Genomic DNA, 16,949 nt, shown 5'->3' on the forward strand with positions numbered 1-16,949 from the left:
TCTTCCTTCTGCTGGTTCATTCCCCAGTTGACCTTGATGGTTGGAGCTAGGCCAGACCAAAGCCAGGAAGGACCTGGGCCATCTTCTACTGCTTTCCCAGGCCGTAGCAGAGAGCTGTATTGGAAGTGGAGTATCCAGTACTTGAATCGGCGTCCATATGGGATGCTGGCATTGCAGGTGGTAACTTTTAGCACTACACAACAGCATCGGCCCCTGAATTGTATCTTCAAAAAAGCTATTGTAAATAAAATCAATGGAGAGCTACAATACTTTTCAGAAATTTAAAAATAGGGCATTTGTGGTGCTACTTATATTTATGTCTTGCAAAATAAATTTTTGTCTGATTTCCAGATACAATTGGTCAAATGATTGTCTCTGATGGGTTGTTTTAAAAACAAAATGAGGGGCCGGTGTTGTGGTGTAGTGCGTAAAGCTGTTGCCTGCAGTGCCAGCATCTCACATGGGCGCTGGTTCGAGTCCCGGCTGCTCCACTTACAACCAGCTCTCTGTTATGGCCTAGGAAACAGCAGAAGATGGCCCAAGTCCTTGGGCCCCTGCACTCACATGATAAACCCAGAAGAAGCTCCTGGCTTCGTATTGGCCCAGTTCTGGCTGTTGTGGCCATTTGGGGAGTGAACCAGCAGATGGAAGACCTTTTCCTCTCTCTCTCTGCCTCTGCCTCTCTGTATCTCTTTCAGATAACTAAATAAATCTTAAAAAAATAATATTGCTTTAGAAAATAAATAAAACTAATCCTACTTGTGTCAATATCTATGAACTAAAATGATTTTCTGGTCTCCTAGGCTAGTGAGGATCTGGGAAGAACGAGTGTGCTTAACCAAGCTAAAAGAAAAAGTCACGAGGGAGGATGGAAGAGTCATTCTGAAGATAGAAAAGGAGGAATGGAAGGTAAGCATCAGGAAAGCAATGTTTGGCACCTTGAATTTTGTGGAAGAGTTGAGAGAATGATTCTAACATGGTATAACAAAGAGTGGGATAGCTGGAAAATCCAATTTTAATAATCCACCAAATTAATTTGGGCAGCATGAACCACTGAAAAGAAACATAACTTCATAGTTGTTTTGCACAATTTCAATGTGCTTCAACTCTGCCTGAACTTAAGTCATTTGTAGTACTTCTCCTGCTAGTCCTTCTAATAAGCAGTTTCTCATTTCCCATAAAAATGATTATATGGCTTTTCCAAAGAAATGCGTAGTTAACAGTCCACAAAATGGAAATGTGATTTTGTTGTCATTGTTCTTAGGTCTATTACATGATTCATAGTCTTTCTCTGTCACCATCACACCCATACACACAGAAATACCATTGCTTAATGCCATTAGGCATACTCTAATTTTTACTAGGGCTTCCAATCTTTGGGTCAGTATTTGTTTTCATAATATAGATATATTTAACTTTGAGGTTAAATCTTTTATTTCTCTCCTGGCTATTTTATGGTGCATTGGAACAGGCATAGAGATCAGAAGAGTTGGAACTCTTAAAAACCTTAAGTTTAAAAAAATCTTTGGGACCAACACTATGGCATAGTGGGCTAAGCTCCTGCCTGTGGTGCCAGCATCCCACATAGGCGCTGGTTTGTGTCACAGCTGTTCTTCTTCTGATCCAGCTCTCTGCTATGGCCTGGGAAAGCAGTAGAAGATGGCCTAAGCTCTTGGGCTCCTGTGCCCACATGGGAGACCTAGAAGAAGCTCCTGGCTCTGACTTCGAATTGGCCCAGCTCTAGCTGTTGTGGCCATCTGGGGAGTGAACCAGAGGATGGAAGACATTTCTCTCTGTCTCTCCCTCTCTCTGCCTGTAGCTCCTCCTCTCAAATCAATAAATAAAATATTTTTAAAAATTCTTTAAAAATTTAACTCACACAAAATAAACAGAAGTAGAAGAGAAGTTTGAATTATTGATTAAAGTCATTTTTGATATTCTAATTTAATAGCTTATGTATTATAGGAAAACCTAATGCAACAGAATCTTCAGGACATACTTCTATGTGTGTGTATGTTATCGAACAAGATATGTTTGAATTGGGGTTTGAGGGTTTGGCAAACAATTAAAACTGTAATGGTCTGAAAACTTATAAGCAACTCAAAGTGCTTTGAAATGTAGCCAATCCAGGAAAAAAATACAAATTTTTACAAATCAAATAATATCACCATGCAGTGTCGCAGGATATTAAAGTAACTTATTAAGTAACACAATGACCCTGTTATTTCTTTCACTGGAGTTTAGACTCTGCCTTCTTCTCTGCTGAAACTCAATCAGCTACAAGAATGGCAACTTCACAGAACTGGTTTATTGAAAATTCCTGAATTCATTGGAAGATTCCAGAACCTCATTGTGCTAGATTTATCTCGAAACATAATTTCAGAGATTCCTCGAGGAATTGGTAAGAAAGATTGCTTCATTCGTGTGTTAGTTTATCCAAGCACAAATGTGTTTTCAGTACATGGAATACAAATCTCATCTTTATATAGCCTTGAATCTTGAGAACATTTTAAAAATTTAATCCAAGTGAAAGCTTCTAGGAGATCCAAGCTTCTGAGTTTACTGAAGTAATTGAGGATCAGGCGTCAATGTGAGATTCTGGAAACAATATTCCTGGTTCAGCTATTCTCCTTAGAGGAGAACAGGTAAAGATTAAAAAAGAAAAATCTCCAAAATAGAAAATTACTGAAGATGTAATATAGATAAAACAGAATTTCCCCCCTCCCTCCCTTTCTTCCTTTCTCTCTCTCTCTCTCTTCCTCCCTCCCTTCCTTCCTTTCTTCCTACCTTTCTCTGTCCTGTTTTTAAAATTTTTTTTGCTCACAGCACAGTAAATCTGTTTGAAGAAGGGGTACAATAGAGACTGGAAAAATGGAAGAAACTAACTATGAATTTGCTGATAAAAGCAAGTTATGATATTATACTTAATGGAAAATATTATTTTATATCCATCTGCCATCTATTGTGTATTATTTTTTGTAGGACTGCTCACTAGGCTTCAGGAACTCATTCTTAGCTACAATAGAATCAAGACTGTCCCCAAGGAGCTAAGTAACTGTGCCAGCTTGGAGAAACTAGAACTGGCTGTGAACAGAGATATATGTGATCTTCCACAAGAGGTCAGAAAGATATAAGTGCCTATGATATTATTTTCCATCAACTAGTTTATTTCTCAAATGTGTGATTGTTAAAAGTAAAACTAATGAGGAAATGCTATAAATTTTATTGCAGAAAAATACTTAATTAAAATGATTTGCTATTATATGAATAACATAAGCTTTTAGTTAGAGAAAAATCTACTTAACGTAAAACATACTGTATTATTGTTACAGTATTGACATCAGTTGATGGCTAGACTGATCTCATTGAGGTCAGAGTTTTAATTTCTTAAATTACTAGAATTGAGGGCAGAACCTAGATTGTAATCATTACTTAATAAGGGCATTTTCAATGAGTAACTGATTATCATAAAGCATAGTCCATGTGGTAATTGAAAAACTCTTTATCAGTTTTTACAAAGTGATTTTTTTTTAAATTTTTTTTATTTTTTTATTTTTGACAGGCAGAGTGGACAGTGTGAGAGAGAGACAGAGAGAGAAAGGTCTTCCTTTGCCGTTGGTTCACCCTCCAATGGCCGCCGCTGCAGCCGGCGCACCGCGCTGATCCGATGGCAGGAGCCAGGTGCTTCTCCTGGTCTCCCATGGGGTGCAGGGCCCAAGCACTTGGGCCATCCTCCACTGCACTCCCTGGCCATAGCAGAGAGCTGGCCTGGAAGAGGGGTAACTGGGACAGAATCCGGTGCCCCGACCAGGACTAGAACCCAGTGTGCTGGCGCCGCAAGGCAGAGGATTAGCCTATTGAGCCACGGCGCCGGCCCAAAGTGATTTTTTGAGAAAGAGATGAATGTAAGTTTTTTATGCATTCGTCTGGGAAATGTTTATAATTCACCAATAATAGTTCTTTTTGCAGGTAATACAGTATATATATATAGATCCCATGGACAGATAGATGATCCCATGGACAATTTCTTTACACATACAATTTCTTTATTCTATTTCTAATTCTTATGATTTTTATCCCTAGAATTGTCTCTGTTCCTAAAAGCTATGTGAATATGTGTATTTCTATCAAGCCATTTTTCCCTTAGCTTCTTCACTTAAAACAGAGCTTATACTGGAAAAGATACTAAACTGAAATCTTAAGCCTAGGACTATTTGTTACCAAAAATGTGTCTCTAATATCCATGTGCCTTGGACTCACACCATTTTACATTACTAGATATCAGCTTTCAGACAGGGGAAATTAGGACTGTTAGATTGTTTAGCTTTATTATCTTTGCAGTCTTCTAAAAGCAAATGGTTCTGGTACTACCGAGAAACCAGTCAATGGAGGTTCATCTTCCATCTATCAAATTACACACACTGTATGCACACAAATGTATATATGCTTATGTAAAAGTAATATTTTTATCTTCAATCTTGAGCAATTTTAAAATTTCAAAAGTCTGATGATGTGGCTTGAACTCTAACTCAGAGAAACAGAATCTCCCACTAAGCAGGACCCTCTTGCTTTTCTGCACTATCCACAAAATGCATTTGTGTACTTACCTGTGATGCAAATGTTAATCTGACCATATCTGAGACAGAAGTAAAACATAGAACTTTCCTAGCTAACTGGACAGGTTTTTGTATAAGTGTTAACCGAATTCTCACATCTTGAGACTTTCACTAGAAACAGCAACATTAATACATTTCAAAACTGATGTTGAGAGAAAAAAAAAAAACAAGTTAAATCACCATATCTTGTGTAGTAATCCTTATATTAAAAATGAATATAATAGTAACATATATAGAAAACATATATAGAGAAATTATAAGAACATTTATGTATATAGTCATAGTCATAAAATATTTAAATACACATAAGAATTCTAGGAGAGATATTACTTCTGGAGGGGGTGTGTCATATCATTGGTGCAGTCATATCAATTCATTTACTTTCTTAAACTGAGGACACTGATCTTATATTTTTTCTTTAATTTTATTTTGAACTGACACATAAGAATTTGTACATTTTAGCCGGCACTGCGGCTCACTAGGCTAATCCTCCGCCTTGCGGCGCCGGCACACCAGGTTCTAGTCCTGGTTGGAGCACCGGATTCTGTCCCAGTTGCCCCTCTTCCAGGCCAGCTCTCTGCTATGGCCCGGGAGTGCAGTGGAGGATGGCCCAAGTGCTTGGGCCCTGCACCCCATGGGAGACCAGGATAAGCACCTGGCTCCTGGTTTTGGATCAGGGCGGTGCGCTGGCCGCAGCACTCCAGCCAGGGCGGCTGTTGGAGGGTGAACCAACGGCAAAGAAGACCTTTCTCTCTGTCTCTCTCTCTCTCACTGTCCACTCTGTCAAAAATTAAAAAAAAAAAAAATAAAGAATTTGTACATTTTAATGGGTGCCATGTGATGTTTTTGTAAATGTCTATCCACTGTGTAATATTCAAGCAGAGTAAATATATCTATTTCTTGAAAAAAAACTTTTTAAAATATTTATTTATTTACTTGAAAGTCAGTTATACAGAGAGAGAAGAAGAGGCAGAGAGAGGTCTTCCATCCGCTGCTTCACTCCCCAATTGGCCGCAGTGGCTGGAGCTGCGCAGATCTGAAGCCAAGAGCCAGGAGCTTCATCCAGGTCTCCCATGGGGGTGCAAGGGCCCAAGCACTTGGGCTATCCTCTACTGCTTTCCCAGGCCACAGCAGAGAGCTGGATCAGAAGTGGAGCAGCCAGGACTTGAACTGGTACCTATATAGGATGCTGGCACTTCAGGAAGCGGCTTTACCCGCTATGCCACAGTGCCGGCCCCATGAAAAATTTAACATTTCTTTATGGTGAAAGCATTCAGAATTCTTTCTTTTACTTTTTTTATTTAAGAGCAAAAAACTGGGGCCAGCACTGTGGCATAGTGGGTAAGTCGCTGTGCAGTGCCAGCATCCCACATGGACGCTGATTCGAGTCTCGGCTGCTCCTCTTCTGATCCAGCTCTGTGCTATGGCCTGGGAAAGCAGTAGAAGATGGCCCAAGTCCTTGGGCACCTGCACCTGCATGGGAGACCCGGAAGAAGCTCCTGGCTCCTGGCTTTGGATTTAGCACAGCTCTGGCCATTGCAGCCAACTGGGGAGTAAACCAGCAGATGGAAGATCTCTCTCTCTCTCTCTCTCTCTCTCTCTCTCTCTCTGCATTTCCTTCTCTCTCTGTGTAACTCTGACTTTCAAATAAATAAATAATTTTTTTAAGAGAGAGAGAGAGAGAAATCTACAGCACGTTACCACTATCTATAGTGCCTCTACAGTGAAACAGAACACCAGGACTTCTTATTCCTGTCTAACTACAACTTGATACTCGGGGAATCAACATTTAGCCAGCTCTCCCCTACTCCTTTCCCTAGCCTCTACAACCATCTTTATACTCTCATACTTCTATCAGATCAACTTTTTTAGGTCCTGTAGATGAGTGAAGTCATGTAGTCTTGGTCTTTCTGTGTTGGATTTATCTCACTCAACATAATGACCTAGATAGTTCCATTCATGTTTTTGCAAATGATAGGATGTCATCCTTTTTATAACCAAATAGTATTCTGTTCTCTAAATGTAATACATTTTCTTTATCCATTCATCAGTTGATAGATACTTAGTTGATCGCATTTCTTGGTTAATGTGAATAATGCTACAGTAAACATAGGATGTAGATATTGCTTTAATGAATTGACTTAATCTTCCTTAGGTATATACCCTGCCACAGGATTTCTGGATCCTATGATAATTCTATTTCTGGTTTTTTGAGGAACCTCCCTACTTTTCCATGATCACTGTACTAATTTACATTCCCAATGACAATGTGTAAGAGTTCCCTTTTGTCCACATTCTAGCCAACACTTGTTATCTTTTATCTTTTTGATAATAACCTAACTGGAGTGAGCTGATATCTCATTGGGGTTTTGATTTGCATTTCCTTGATGATTAGTGATGCTGAGCATCTTTTCACATACCTATTGGCCATTTGTATGTCTTCCTTTGAGAAATGTCTATTTAAATCTGTTTTTTATTGAATTATTTGTTTTTTTTACTATTATTTAAGTTTCTTATACACTCAGGTTATTAACCCTTTGTCAGATGTATAAGTTGCAAACATTTTCTCCTACTCTGTGGATTATCTTTTCATCCTGTTGATTATTTACTCTGTTGTGCAGAAGCTCTTTAGTTTGAAGAAATACCATTCGTCTATTTTTCTTTCTGTTTCCTGTGTTTTTTAAGAGTCTGACCCAAAAATGCTTGTCCATTCCAGTATCCTGAAGCGTTTCTCCTGCTTTCTTCTAATGTTTCAAGTCTTAACATTTGAGGTCTTTAATCTATTTTGGGTTGATTTTTCATACATGGTGAGAGATAGGAGTCTACCTTCACTCTTCTGCATGTGGAAATGCATTTTGTAAAAAATTATTTATTTGTTTATTTGAAAGGCAGTATTACAGGAGCAAAGGCGCACGTGGTGGGTAGGGTGGTCTTCCATCCACTGGTTCACTCCCCAGATGGCTGCAATGGCCAGCACTGAGCTGATCCGAAGCCAGGAGCCAGGAGCTTCTTCCAGGTCTCCCACGTGGGTGCAGGGGCCCAAGGACTTGGGTCATCTTCTACTGCTTTCCCAGGCCCAGAGAACTGGATCGGAAGAGGAGCAGCCAGGATTCGAACCAGCGCCCATATGGGATGCTGGCACTGTAGGCAGTGGCTTTACGTGCTTCGCCACAGCACCAGCCTCTAGAAATGCATTTTTACTAGCATCATTTATTGAAAAAGACTGTCCTTTTTCCATTGCACATCTTAGCCCCTTTGTCAAAGATCAGTTGACTGTAGACGTGTGAGTTTACTGCTAGGATTTCTATTCTGTTCTATTGGTTGATGTGTGTTTTTATGCTAATACAGGCTATTTAAATTTATTTATTTTAATTTTGTCTACTTGAAATCAGAGTAAATTCATACTGATTCACCCCCTAAATGCCCACAATGGCCATGGCTGGGCCAGACCAAAGCCAGGAATCTGGAACTCCATCTGTGTCTTCCACAGCAGTTATAGGGGCCCCAGCACTTGGGCTATCATCCACTGCCTCCCAGGATGTGTTAGCAGAAAATGGATCAGAAGTAGCAGCCAGGATTTGGACTGGCACTCTGATATGGGTTGTAGATTGTAAGTGGTAGCTTAACCAGCTATACCATAGTGCCTGCCCCTGTAATACTTTTAAGTCAGTAGTGTAATTCCTCTGGCTTTTTTTTTTTTAATTTTTACTCAAGATTGCTTTGTCTATTCAGGGCCTTTTGTGGTTCCACACAAATGTTGGCAGTGTTTTTTCTAGTTCTATGAAACATGTCATTAATATTTTATATGGATTGATTGAATCTGTAAATCACTTTGGGTATTATGGACATTTTAATGATACAGATTCTTCCAATCCACGAACATGGGATTTTTTTCATTTTTTTGTGTCCATTTCTTTTATTAGTGTCTTTTTTTTTTTTAAAGATTTAGTTATTTATTTGAAAGTCAGAGTTACACAGAGAGAGGAGAGGCATAGAGAGAGAGTGAGAGAGAGATCTTCCATACGCTGGTTCACTCCCCAGTTGGCCACAACAGCCGGAGCTGCGCCGATCCAAACCAGGAGCCAGGAGTTTCTTCCAGGGCTCCCACATGGGTGCAGGGACCCAAGGACTTGGGCCATCTTCTACTGCTTTCCCAGGCCACAGCAGAGAGCTGGACTGGAAGTGGAGCAGCCAGGTCTTGAACTGGTGCCCATATGGGATGCAGGTGCTTCTGGCCAGGATGTTAACCCGCTGTGCCACAGTGCTGGCCCCTATTAGTGTCTTTAAAAAAAAAAAAAAAAGATTTGTTATGTTTTTGAAAGTGAAGTAGCCAGCCAGGAAAGGAACAAATGCCCATATCTGCTCACCACAATGCCAACCCCTGTTTCAATTAAACTTCTTTCTTAATTTCTTCCTTGATCCATTGGTTGTTTAGGGGTAAGTTAATTTTCATGTGTTTTTGTTGTTTCCAAAATTTTTGGTACTGATTTCTAGTTTTACTGAATTATGGGTAGGAAAGATGCTGGATATAATTTATATTTTTTAAAAATTTGTTGAGACTATTTTTGTGACCTATGTGTATGATCTATCCTGGAGAACTTTGCCTGTGTTGTTTGGAAGAATGTGTATGTTGCCGCTTTTGGATGGAAAGTTTTATAGATGTCTGTTAATTGATCTAGGGTGCAATTTAATTCTACTCTATTACAATAGTAAATCATTTCATTGTGTTCTCATGAGGTTTGCTGAGTTTCTTTAAAACAGCTATTTTAAATTCTTATGAGCTTTTTTTTTTTGACAGGCAGAGTTAGACAATGAGAGAGAGAGACAGAGAGAAAGGTCTTCCTTCTGTTGGTTCACTCCCCAAAATCCGAAGCCAGGAGCCAGATGCTTCCTCCTGGTCTTCCATGCGGGTGCAGGGCCCAAGCACTTGGGCCATCCTCCACTGCCTTCCTGGGCCACAGCAGAGAGCTGGACTGGAAGAGGAGCAACCGGGACAGAATCCGGTGCCCCAGCTGGGACTAGAACCCAGAGTGCTGGTGCCGCAGGTGGACGATTAGCCTAGTGAGCTGCAGCGCTGGCCTCTTATGAACTTTTAATAATATCATATCCAAGGTAGTTGGTTTCTGGAACCTTGTTTGGTGATGACACGGTTTCCTGAGAATTCTTTGTGCTTGTTTGTGTATGATGTCAAATATGCTTTGAAGGATTCCCCCACACACCACCATTCTTCTTATCCTGGCTTCTTTGTGGCAGTCCTTTCAGAAATTCTAAGCAGTCCTTTTATTTGCTCTAGGCCTATGGACTTTTCTGCAAATTCAGCACGAGGTGGCGCTCTAAATTGAGGTTTGCCACAACTTCCCCACTAGCACACTGACAATGTCTCTGTGATGCCCAGAGCTCAGATGTATCTCAAATCCACAGATGCTGTGACACTCACAATAGATCAAGGAGGTGTCAAAAAAGGATAATCCTTCCCCACAAGCCCCACACTCAGTCCTTTGGCTACCAACACTGCAATGATAGATCATACCTGGAGCACATAGCCTACCCAGACCAACACAGCATGGGGTAGGTCCAAAGCCCGAATTCTATGGTCTGCTGCTGAAATGGACTCACAGCTTGTGGCCACTGCAACTAGCTAGAAGTGATGTTGGCTGGCATTTAAGTTTGACCAGCTGGAACCATAGGACTTTATTAGGTACTAGAACAAGTCGAGTTTCCTCTCACAGGAACTGGCTCAGAGACAAGGACTACTAGGACCTGCCTGATGTTGTTTTATTCCAGCAGCAGAGTCTCAAGTCACAGTCCTGTGGTTCTTTACCGTCTTCCTAAGGATGGAGAAAGGGTGAAAAGGCAGCCCCTTGGCTGTTCAGGTTGGCACTAAACCAAGACACACCTAGGTCTCAGTCGGCAGCCCTGCACAACCCAAGGGGTACAAACCAGGTCCATATGAGGTTAGCATGATACCAGGACAAGTCTATCCAATAAGGATGCAGTTCTCCCCCTGATGCCAGGACAATTTGAAATCCTTACCTGCAGGCTGTGGCCTACAGGTGAGAGGATGGGGATAGAGGCCTTCAGGTTGTATCTGGCACCAGGTCTCATAGCAGCAGCCTGGGTCTGAGCTCCAAGGCAAGGTTCTAAGTTTCCTTTCCTGTCTTGCTCCCCAGTAACTGGAGTTTTACTCTGCTGTCTTTTGGAGGTTGGGGGAGAGGTGGTGCATCAGCCACTTAGCCACCTGAGTAAGGACAGTCATAAAACTGAGTCTACAGGGGCCGGTGCTATGGCACAGTGGGCTAAACCACTGCCTGCAGTGCTGACATCCCATAGGGTGCTTGTTCAAACCCTGGCTGCCCCACTTCTGATCCAGCTTCCTGCTGATGACCTGGGAAAGCAGCAGAGGATGGCCCAAGTATTTGGGTCCTTTCACCCATTTGGGAGACCTGGAAAAAGGTCCTGGCTCCTTGCAGCCATTTGGGGAGTCCACTAACAGATGAAAGATCTCTCTTTATCTCTCCTTCTATCTCTGTAACTCAGCATTTTGAATAAATAAATCTTTAAAAATAAAAAACCTAAGTCTGTAGGTATTCTCATGGTAGTGTTGGTGCTAGATTCAAGTCTAAGGTCTGGATTTAATTCCCTCTCCCTCTCCCAAGAGGGAGGCGAGATGTCTATCATGCTGTGCTTCTTGGAACCGGGGGATAGGTGAAGTGGGCAACTTTCTTTTCTGCTTTATTCAATGTCTTTTCTTATTGTACTAAAAACAGGCACTGTGATTTCTCACTTGGCTTCCAAGGCTCTTACAAAGGCAACTTGGTGTATGCATAATTCTTCAGGTTTGTGTCTCTCTGGACAGAGATCACTTGAGTGTCTTACTCAGCTACCATCTTACTCTGCTGTTCTAATCTTGATGGCTTTCTTCATTTAGAAAACAATTAACAACTGGTAGAGCTGATGACAGAGATGACGTATATAAATTGTCAGACACTAAGATTCTGTCAATAGGAATAAACAGACTCTTTGGAAAATTAATAGCTTATTCAGGGCAGGATGTGAGTGACCTAGGCTGGGAAACACAAGCTTAGTGACTTTTATGAGCCTTGGGAAGTGTTCCAAAGTGTCCAAATTCCAGTCAGATTTATCTGTTCAATGACAGTAAATTCTATTTGTCATTCCATAAGGAATATACACTGGCTTGGCCTGGAAAGATGGGCTTTAGGTAAGTTGAAGGCAATTGCTCACAGGTATTTTCTTCTCTTTTTCATCTTTCTTCCTCTTTCTTTCAAGGCTTTTTTGTTTATTTTAAAGTCAGAGCTACAGAGATTATATATAGAGAAACATCCTTTACCCACTTGTTCACTCCTCAAATGGCCACAACAGCTGGAGCTGGTCTAGGCTGAAGCTAAGAGCCAGGAGCCTCATCCAGTTTCCCACCTGGGTGGCAGGGGCCCAAACATTTGGGCCATCTTCTGCTGCTTTTCTAAGGCCGTTATCAGGGAGATGAATCAGAAGTGGAGCAGCCAGGACACAAACCGCACCCATATGGGGTGCTGGCATAGCAGCCAGCAGCTTTACCTACTACAGCACAATGCCAGTCCCGATATTACTTTCTTTAGACCATGATTGGTTATAAACATGTTCAGGGACAAGGTAAACTGAAAAGATGGAACTGATTCATTTTAAGAAGGAATTTCTTGGAATAAATAAGGAGGGTAAAAGAACGGGTTGCATAAAGTTGCTCCAGATGGCTAAGATGAAACAGATCCTATGTACACATCACCCAAGTCAAATTGTCCTGGTGGGTAAGATCAATAACTTTGTCCAGACACACCTCAGATGGGTCTCAGTAGGTGTTTCTCTTGAATGCTCTGCAGGCTTTTTTAGGGGCAGTTTGTTCTTAATTCAATACAAATAACTATTATTTTTAAACTGGAGTTTCCCAATACAATTCTCAACCACTAGATGCTTACTCTTGGAGAAAAAGAAAGCCTTTTGTCACACAGGTTTTGTAAAGCCTGGAGCTTGGTTATTTTGAAAATACATTTTCTCTAAATAGATGAAATTTTGACAAATTTTTCATTTCACTGGAGGTTTTTTTTTTTGGGGGGCGGGGTGGTGGTGGTGAGGGACTATTACTAAATAAAGCCCTAGGGTAATCTGAACATTCCTGGATGTGAAATATCTTCTTTACCAATGTGATTTTCTAGTAGCTTACATTGTGAACATTCACTTAGAAAGACCTGTTTTCCTCTTCAGCTCAGCAATCTGTTAAAACTTACTCACCTTGATTTGAGTATGAACCACTTTACTACCATCCCTCCTGCTGTATTGAACATGCCTGCTCTTGAGTGGCTGGACATGGGAAGCAACAGACTTGAACAACTTCCTGATACTATAGAAAGGTAAAGTAAGTACCTTTTTATGCTACAAGGAACTTCTTGAAACTATCTATGAAAAATGAGAACAAGCCGGCACCGCGGCTCACTAGGCTAATCCTCCGCCTTGTGGCACCGGCACACCGGGTTCTAGTCCCGGTCGGGGCGCCGGATTCTGTCCCGGTTGCCCCTCTTCCAGGCCAGCTCTCTGCTGTGGCCAGGGAGGGCAGTGGAGGATGGCCCAAGTGCTTGGGCCCTGCATCCCATGGGAGACCAGGATAAGTACCTGGCTCCTGCCTTCGGATCAGCGCAGTGCGCCAGCCACAGCACACCGGCCGCGGTGGCCATTGGAGGGTGAACCAACGGCAAAAGGAAGACCTTTCTCTCTGTCTCTCTCTCTCTCACTGTCCACTCTGCCTGAAAAAAAAAAAAAAAAAAAAAAAAAAACCTAAAAAACCTGAAAAATGAGAACAAACTAAACAACAGGGCTCCCATGCATAATCAATCACAGTAGATCCATTTAGTTCTAAATATGCTGTTTCAACAGAAACTTATTATTACTTATTCCAAGTAAATGCATTTTGGAGAGGAAAAACTGGCTGACTTCAAGAAATGAACAAGAATATGCCAGAACAACAGCATTGCCATAACAATAACATTATGAACTTTACAAACTGATGAAGAAACTTACAGAGATGTAGCTAAATTGTCCAAGGTCACAGTTTTAAGCGGGCAAGCTGAAGTTTGCATATTGGCAATTAGCCCAGCCAGAGTCCATGCTGTTAGTCATCATGTTGAGTGCCTTGCCCTAAATGGGCATATTTATTATTTCTGATTTTTAACGTAAGAAACTAACTCAGATGAATATTTAAGTTTTTTCAATTGTGGCCGACGCTGTGGCACAGCGGGTTAAAGCCCTGGCCTGAAGCACCGGCATCCCATATGGGCACTAGTTCAAGACCTGGCTGCTCTATTTCCGATCCAGCTCTCTGCTATGGCCTGGGAAAGCAGTAGAAGATGGCCCAAGTCCTTGGGCTCCTGCACCTGTGTGGGAGACCCAGAAGAAGCTCCTGGCTTCAGATTGGCACAGCTCCCTCCAGCCATTGTGCACATCTGGGGAGTGAACCAGCAGATGGAAGACCTCTTTCTCTCTCTGCCTCTCCTTCTCTCTCTGTGTAACTCTTTCAAATAAATAAATAAATCTTTTTTAAAAGATTTTTTAAAAGATTTATTTATTTATCTTAAGGGCAGAGTTACAGAGAGAGAATGAGTGTGAGTCTTCCTTCCACTGGTTCACTCCCCAAATGGCTGCAATGGCCAGAGCTAGGCTGATCCGAAGCCAGGAGCCTCTTTGGGGTCTCCCACCTGGATGCAGGGACCCAAGCACGTGGGCCCTCTTCTACTGCTTTTCCAGGCCATAACAGAGAGCTGGATTGGAAGCAGAGCAGCTGGGACTCCAATTGGTGCCCAAATGGGATGCCAGCACTGTAGGTGGTGACTATATCTACTATGCCACAGTGCTAGCCCCTTAAAACAGTTTTTTTAAGAAATCCTACCATAGTGAATTCTAGAATGTGCTAATTTAATTCTACCATCACCACAATGAGAACTATACTGTGGAGATTTAGTTTCAGGTGTAGTTTCTCTAATTATCAGATAAAGTGACAACTAACTCAATACGTATGCTGATTAAAGGGGATGTTGTAGAAGATGACATTTCTTTGTTTCTTAAGGTAATAAGAACCAGGATTTTCATAGTATGTGTAACTAGCTGCAGAAACCTCTTTTAATTCTTCAGAATGCAAAATCTACATACATTATGGCTGCAACGGAATGAAATAACATGCTTGCCAGAAACAATCAGCAATCTGAAAAATCTCGGTACTCTGGTTCTCAGCAACAACAAACTGCAAGATATTCCAGTATGTATGGAAGCAATGACAAGTCTGAGGTTTGTGCACGTAAAACATGTTCCTTTCTGGCCATGAACAAAGTAATGCAGATATTTTTACCAATAAATGTGGATCTTCATTCATATGAATGGATACATTAAAAAAATTTCTTTTCCGGCCGGCGCCGCGGCTCACTAGGCTAATCCTCCGCCTTGCAGCGCCGGCACACCAGGTTCTAGTCCCAGTCGGGGCACCGGATTCTGTCCCGGTTGCCCCTGGTCCAGGCCAGCTCTCTGCTGTGGCCCGGGAGTGCAGTGGAGGATGGCCCAAGTGCTTGGGCCCTGCACCCCATGGGAGACCAGGATAAGTACCTGGCTCCTGCCATCGGATCAGCGCAGTGCGCCGGCCGCAGCGCGCGGGCCGCAGCAGCCATTGGAGGGTAAACCAACGGCAAAGGAAGACCTTTCTCTCTGTCTCTCTCACTGTCCACTCTGCCTGTCAAAAAAAAAAAAAAAAAAAAATTTCTTTTCCAATGTTGAAATTCTGTAACTTGATGAACAGGATTCATATAATGCTGGTCCTAATTAAGAGAGAATCCTTGTAACTAAAGCAGTACTAAGATTTATCAGTTTAAAGATGTCCTCTGTTAACACTTTTATGAAAATTATCTTTAGACTGTTAATATATGTTATTCATAATACAAAATCCCAAAGTATAAGCATAGTGATTTTACTCTAACATAACTACAAAGGGACAAAAACAACTTTGTTACCAACAGAAAGTAGGTAAGGATTTTTTAATTACTTGAACTCCCTGAAGTGCTTTCCTTCCAAAAGATAAGGCACACATTAAAACCCAAAACTTCCACAACAAAATATTCAGCCTTTACTAGCCTGGAACTAGTGAAGTCAAAATGATGAATAAGACCCAAATCTAACAAATATGAAGAAACTAAGTTCATGGCATTATCTATAAAAGATGCACTAAAATTGCTTACAGGGTAAACATTAAATACTGCTTATGAACTAAGAGTTGATTTTATAGACTTGGAAAATGATTTGTCTAAAGCTAGTATTTTTATTCCCTATGAAGACAGAAAACATCTCACCAAGATGCTTAGGTATGGAAGCAGTATAAAAAGTAATTTAGTATATTATCATTTGCTTTCTCTAGGGAAATAAATGTACACTTCTGTGGCATTTATAAAAATACTGCTTTTTGGTGAACTACTAGGTTTGTCAACTTCAGAGACAACCCACTGCAACTGGAAGTAACACTTCCCCCCAGTAAAAGTGAAGATGAAGAGGAGGAACGGGAATTATTTGGCCTACAGTTTATGCACTTGTACATACAGGAATCACGGAGAGCAGGTAGGAGATTTGTATGTAACACTCATTAAATATGCTTTTTTGGTAGAGGAATGTGCATATAATTAACTCATTTTATATTAATTCCCATATGGATTTGTCACTCCATCTTGCCCTTTCGGTCAAATCCTGACCTCTTGCCCAACACTGTGGAAAGTAAAACGTGAAATTCAACTCTGTTCCTAATTCTGGTAAGTGTTTGTAGAGAGTGGTTATAGGGATACTTAAAGGCTTTCAAGTGAAGTCAGGAAATAAATTATTTGGCCAGGCACTAGAAGCACAACCAAGCCAATGAAGTCATGGTTCTTCTAAAGCTTCACTACCTCGTTCCACTAGCTTGCCATACATGTCAGACTGACCACAAACTGACCTTCCTTGCCATTTCCTTTTTCTACAATCTATAAATAGCAAAAATTTTATGAATGAGAACTGAGAACACAGATTTCAATCAACAAATGTCTCATAATTTAGAACTTAAAAGGTAGATTTTAGCTCAACTGAATGCAACTACTTTGACAAATGAATATAATCAGAACAGACAATAACAGTTTTAAATCATTTTTACCAATATCCAGTGGAGTATACTTATACTTAGGAAATTGTGATTACATCTACTGTAGCGAGGTTATGAAAGTAACAGCATGGAGGACCAGCGGGAGAAAGATAAGTATAGTAATAGGTTGGGGCCTAGTTTTGGAA

At 41.1% G+C, this 16,949-nt stretch overlaps 1 protein-coding gene across 1 annotated transcript in view; it reads left to right on the forward strand.

Annotated features, from left to right (window-relative positions):
- LRRC39 (leucine rich repeat containing 39) overlaps nt 1–16,949 on the forward strand; it is a 30,779-nt gene that overhangs the window by 10,487 nt on the left and 3,343 nt on the right. The window contains exons 3-8 of the mRNA XM_002715469.5: nt 804–909; nt 2,245–2,401; nt 2,983–3,119; nt 12,873–13,018; nt 14,790–14,942; nt 16,117–16,253. Of these exons, the coding sequence (XP_002715515.1) occupies nt 804–909; nt 2,245–2,401; nt 2,983–3,119; nt 12,873–13,018; nt 14,790–14,942; nt 16,117–16,253 (836 nt within the window). The remainder of the gene's footprint in view (nt 1–803; nt 910–2,244; nt 2,402–2,982; nt 3,120–12,872; nt 13,019–14,789; nt 14,943–16,116; nt 16,254–16,949) is intronic.

This window comes from Oryctolagus cuniculus, chromosome 7 (assembly GCF_964237555.1).
Source record: "Oryctolagus cuniculus chromosome 7, mOryCun1.1, whole genome shotgun sequence".
Taxonomy (NCBI): domain Eukaryota; kingdom Metazoa; phylum Chordata; class Mammalia; order Lagomorpha; family Leporidae; genus Oryctolagus; species Oryctolagus cuniculus.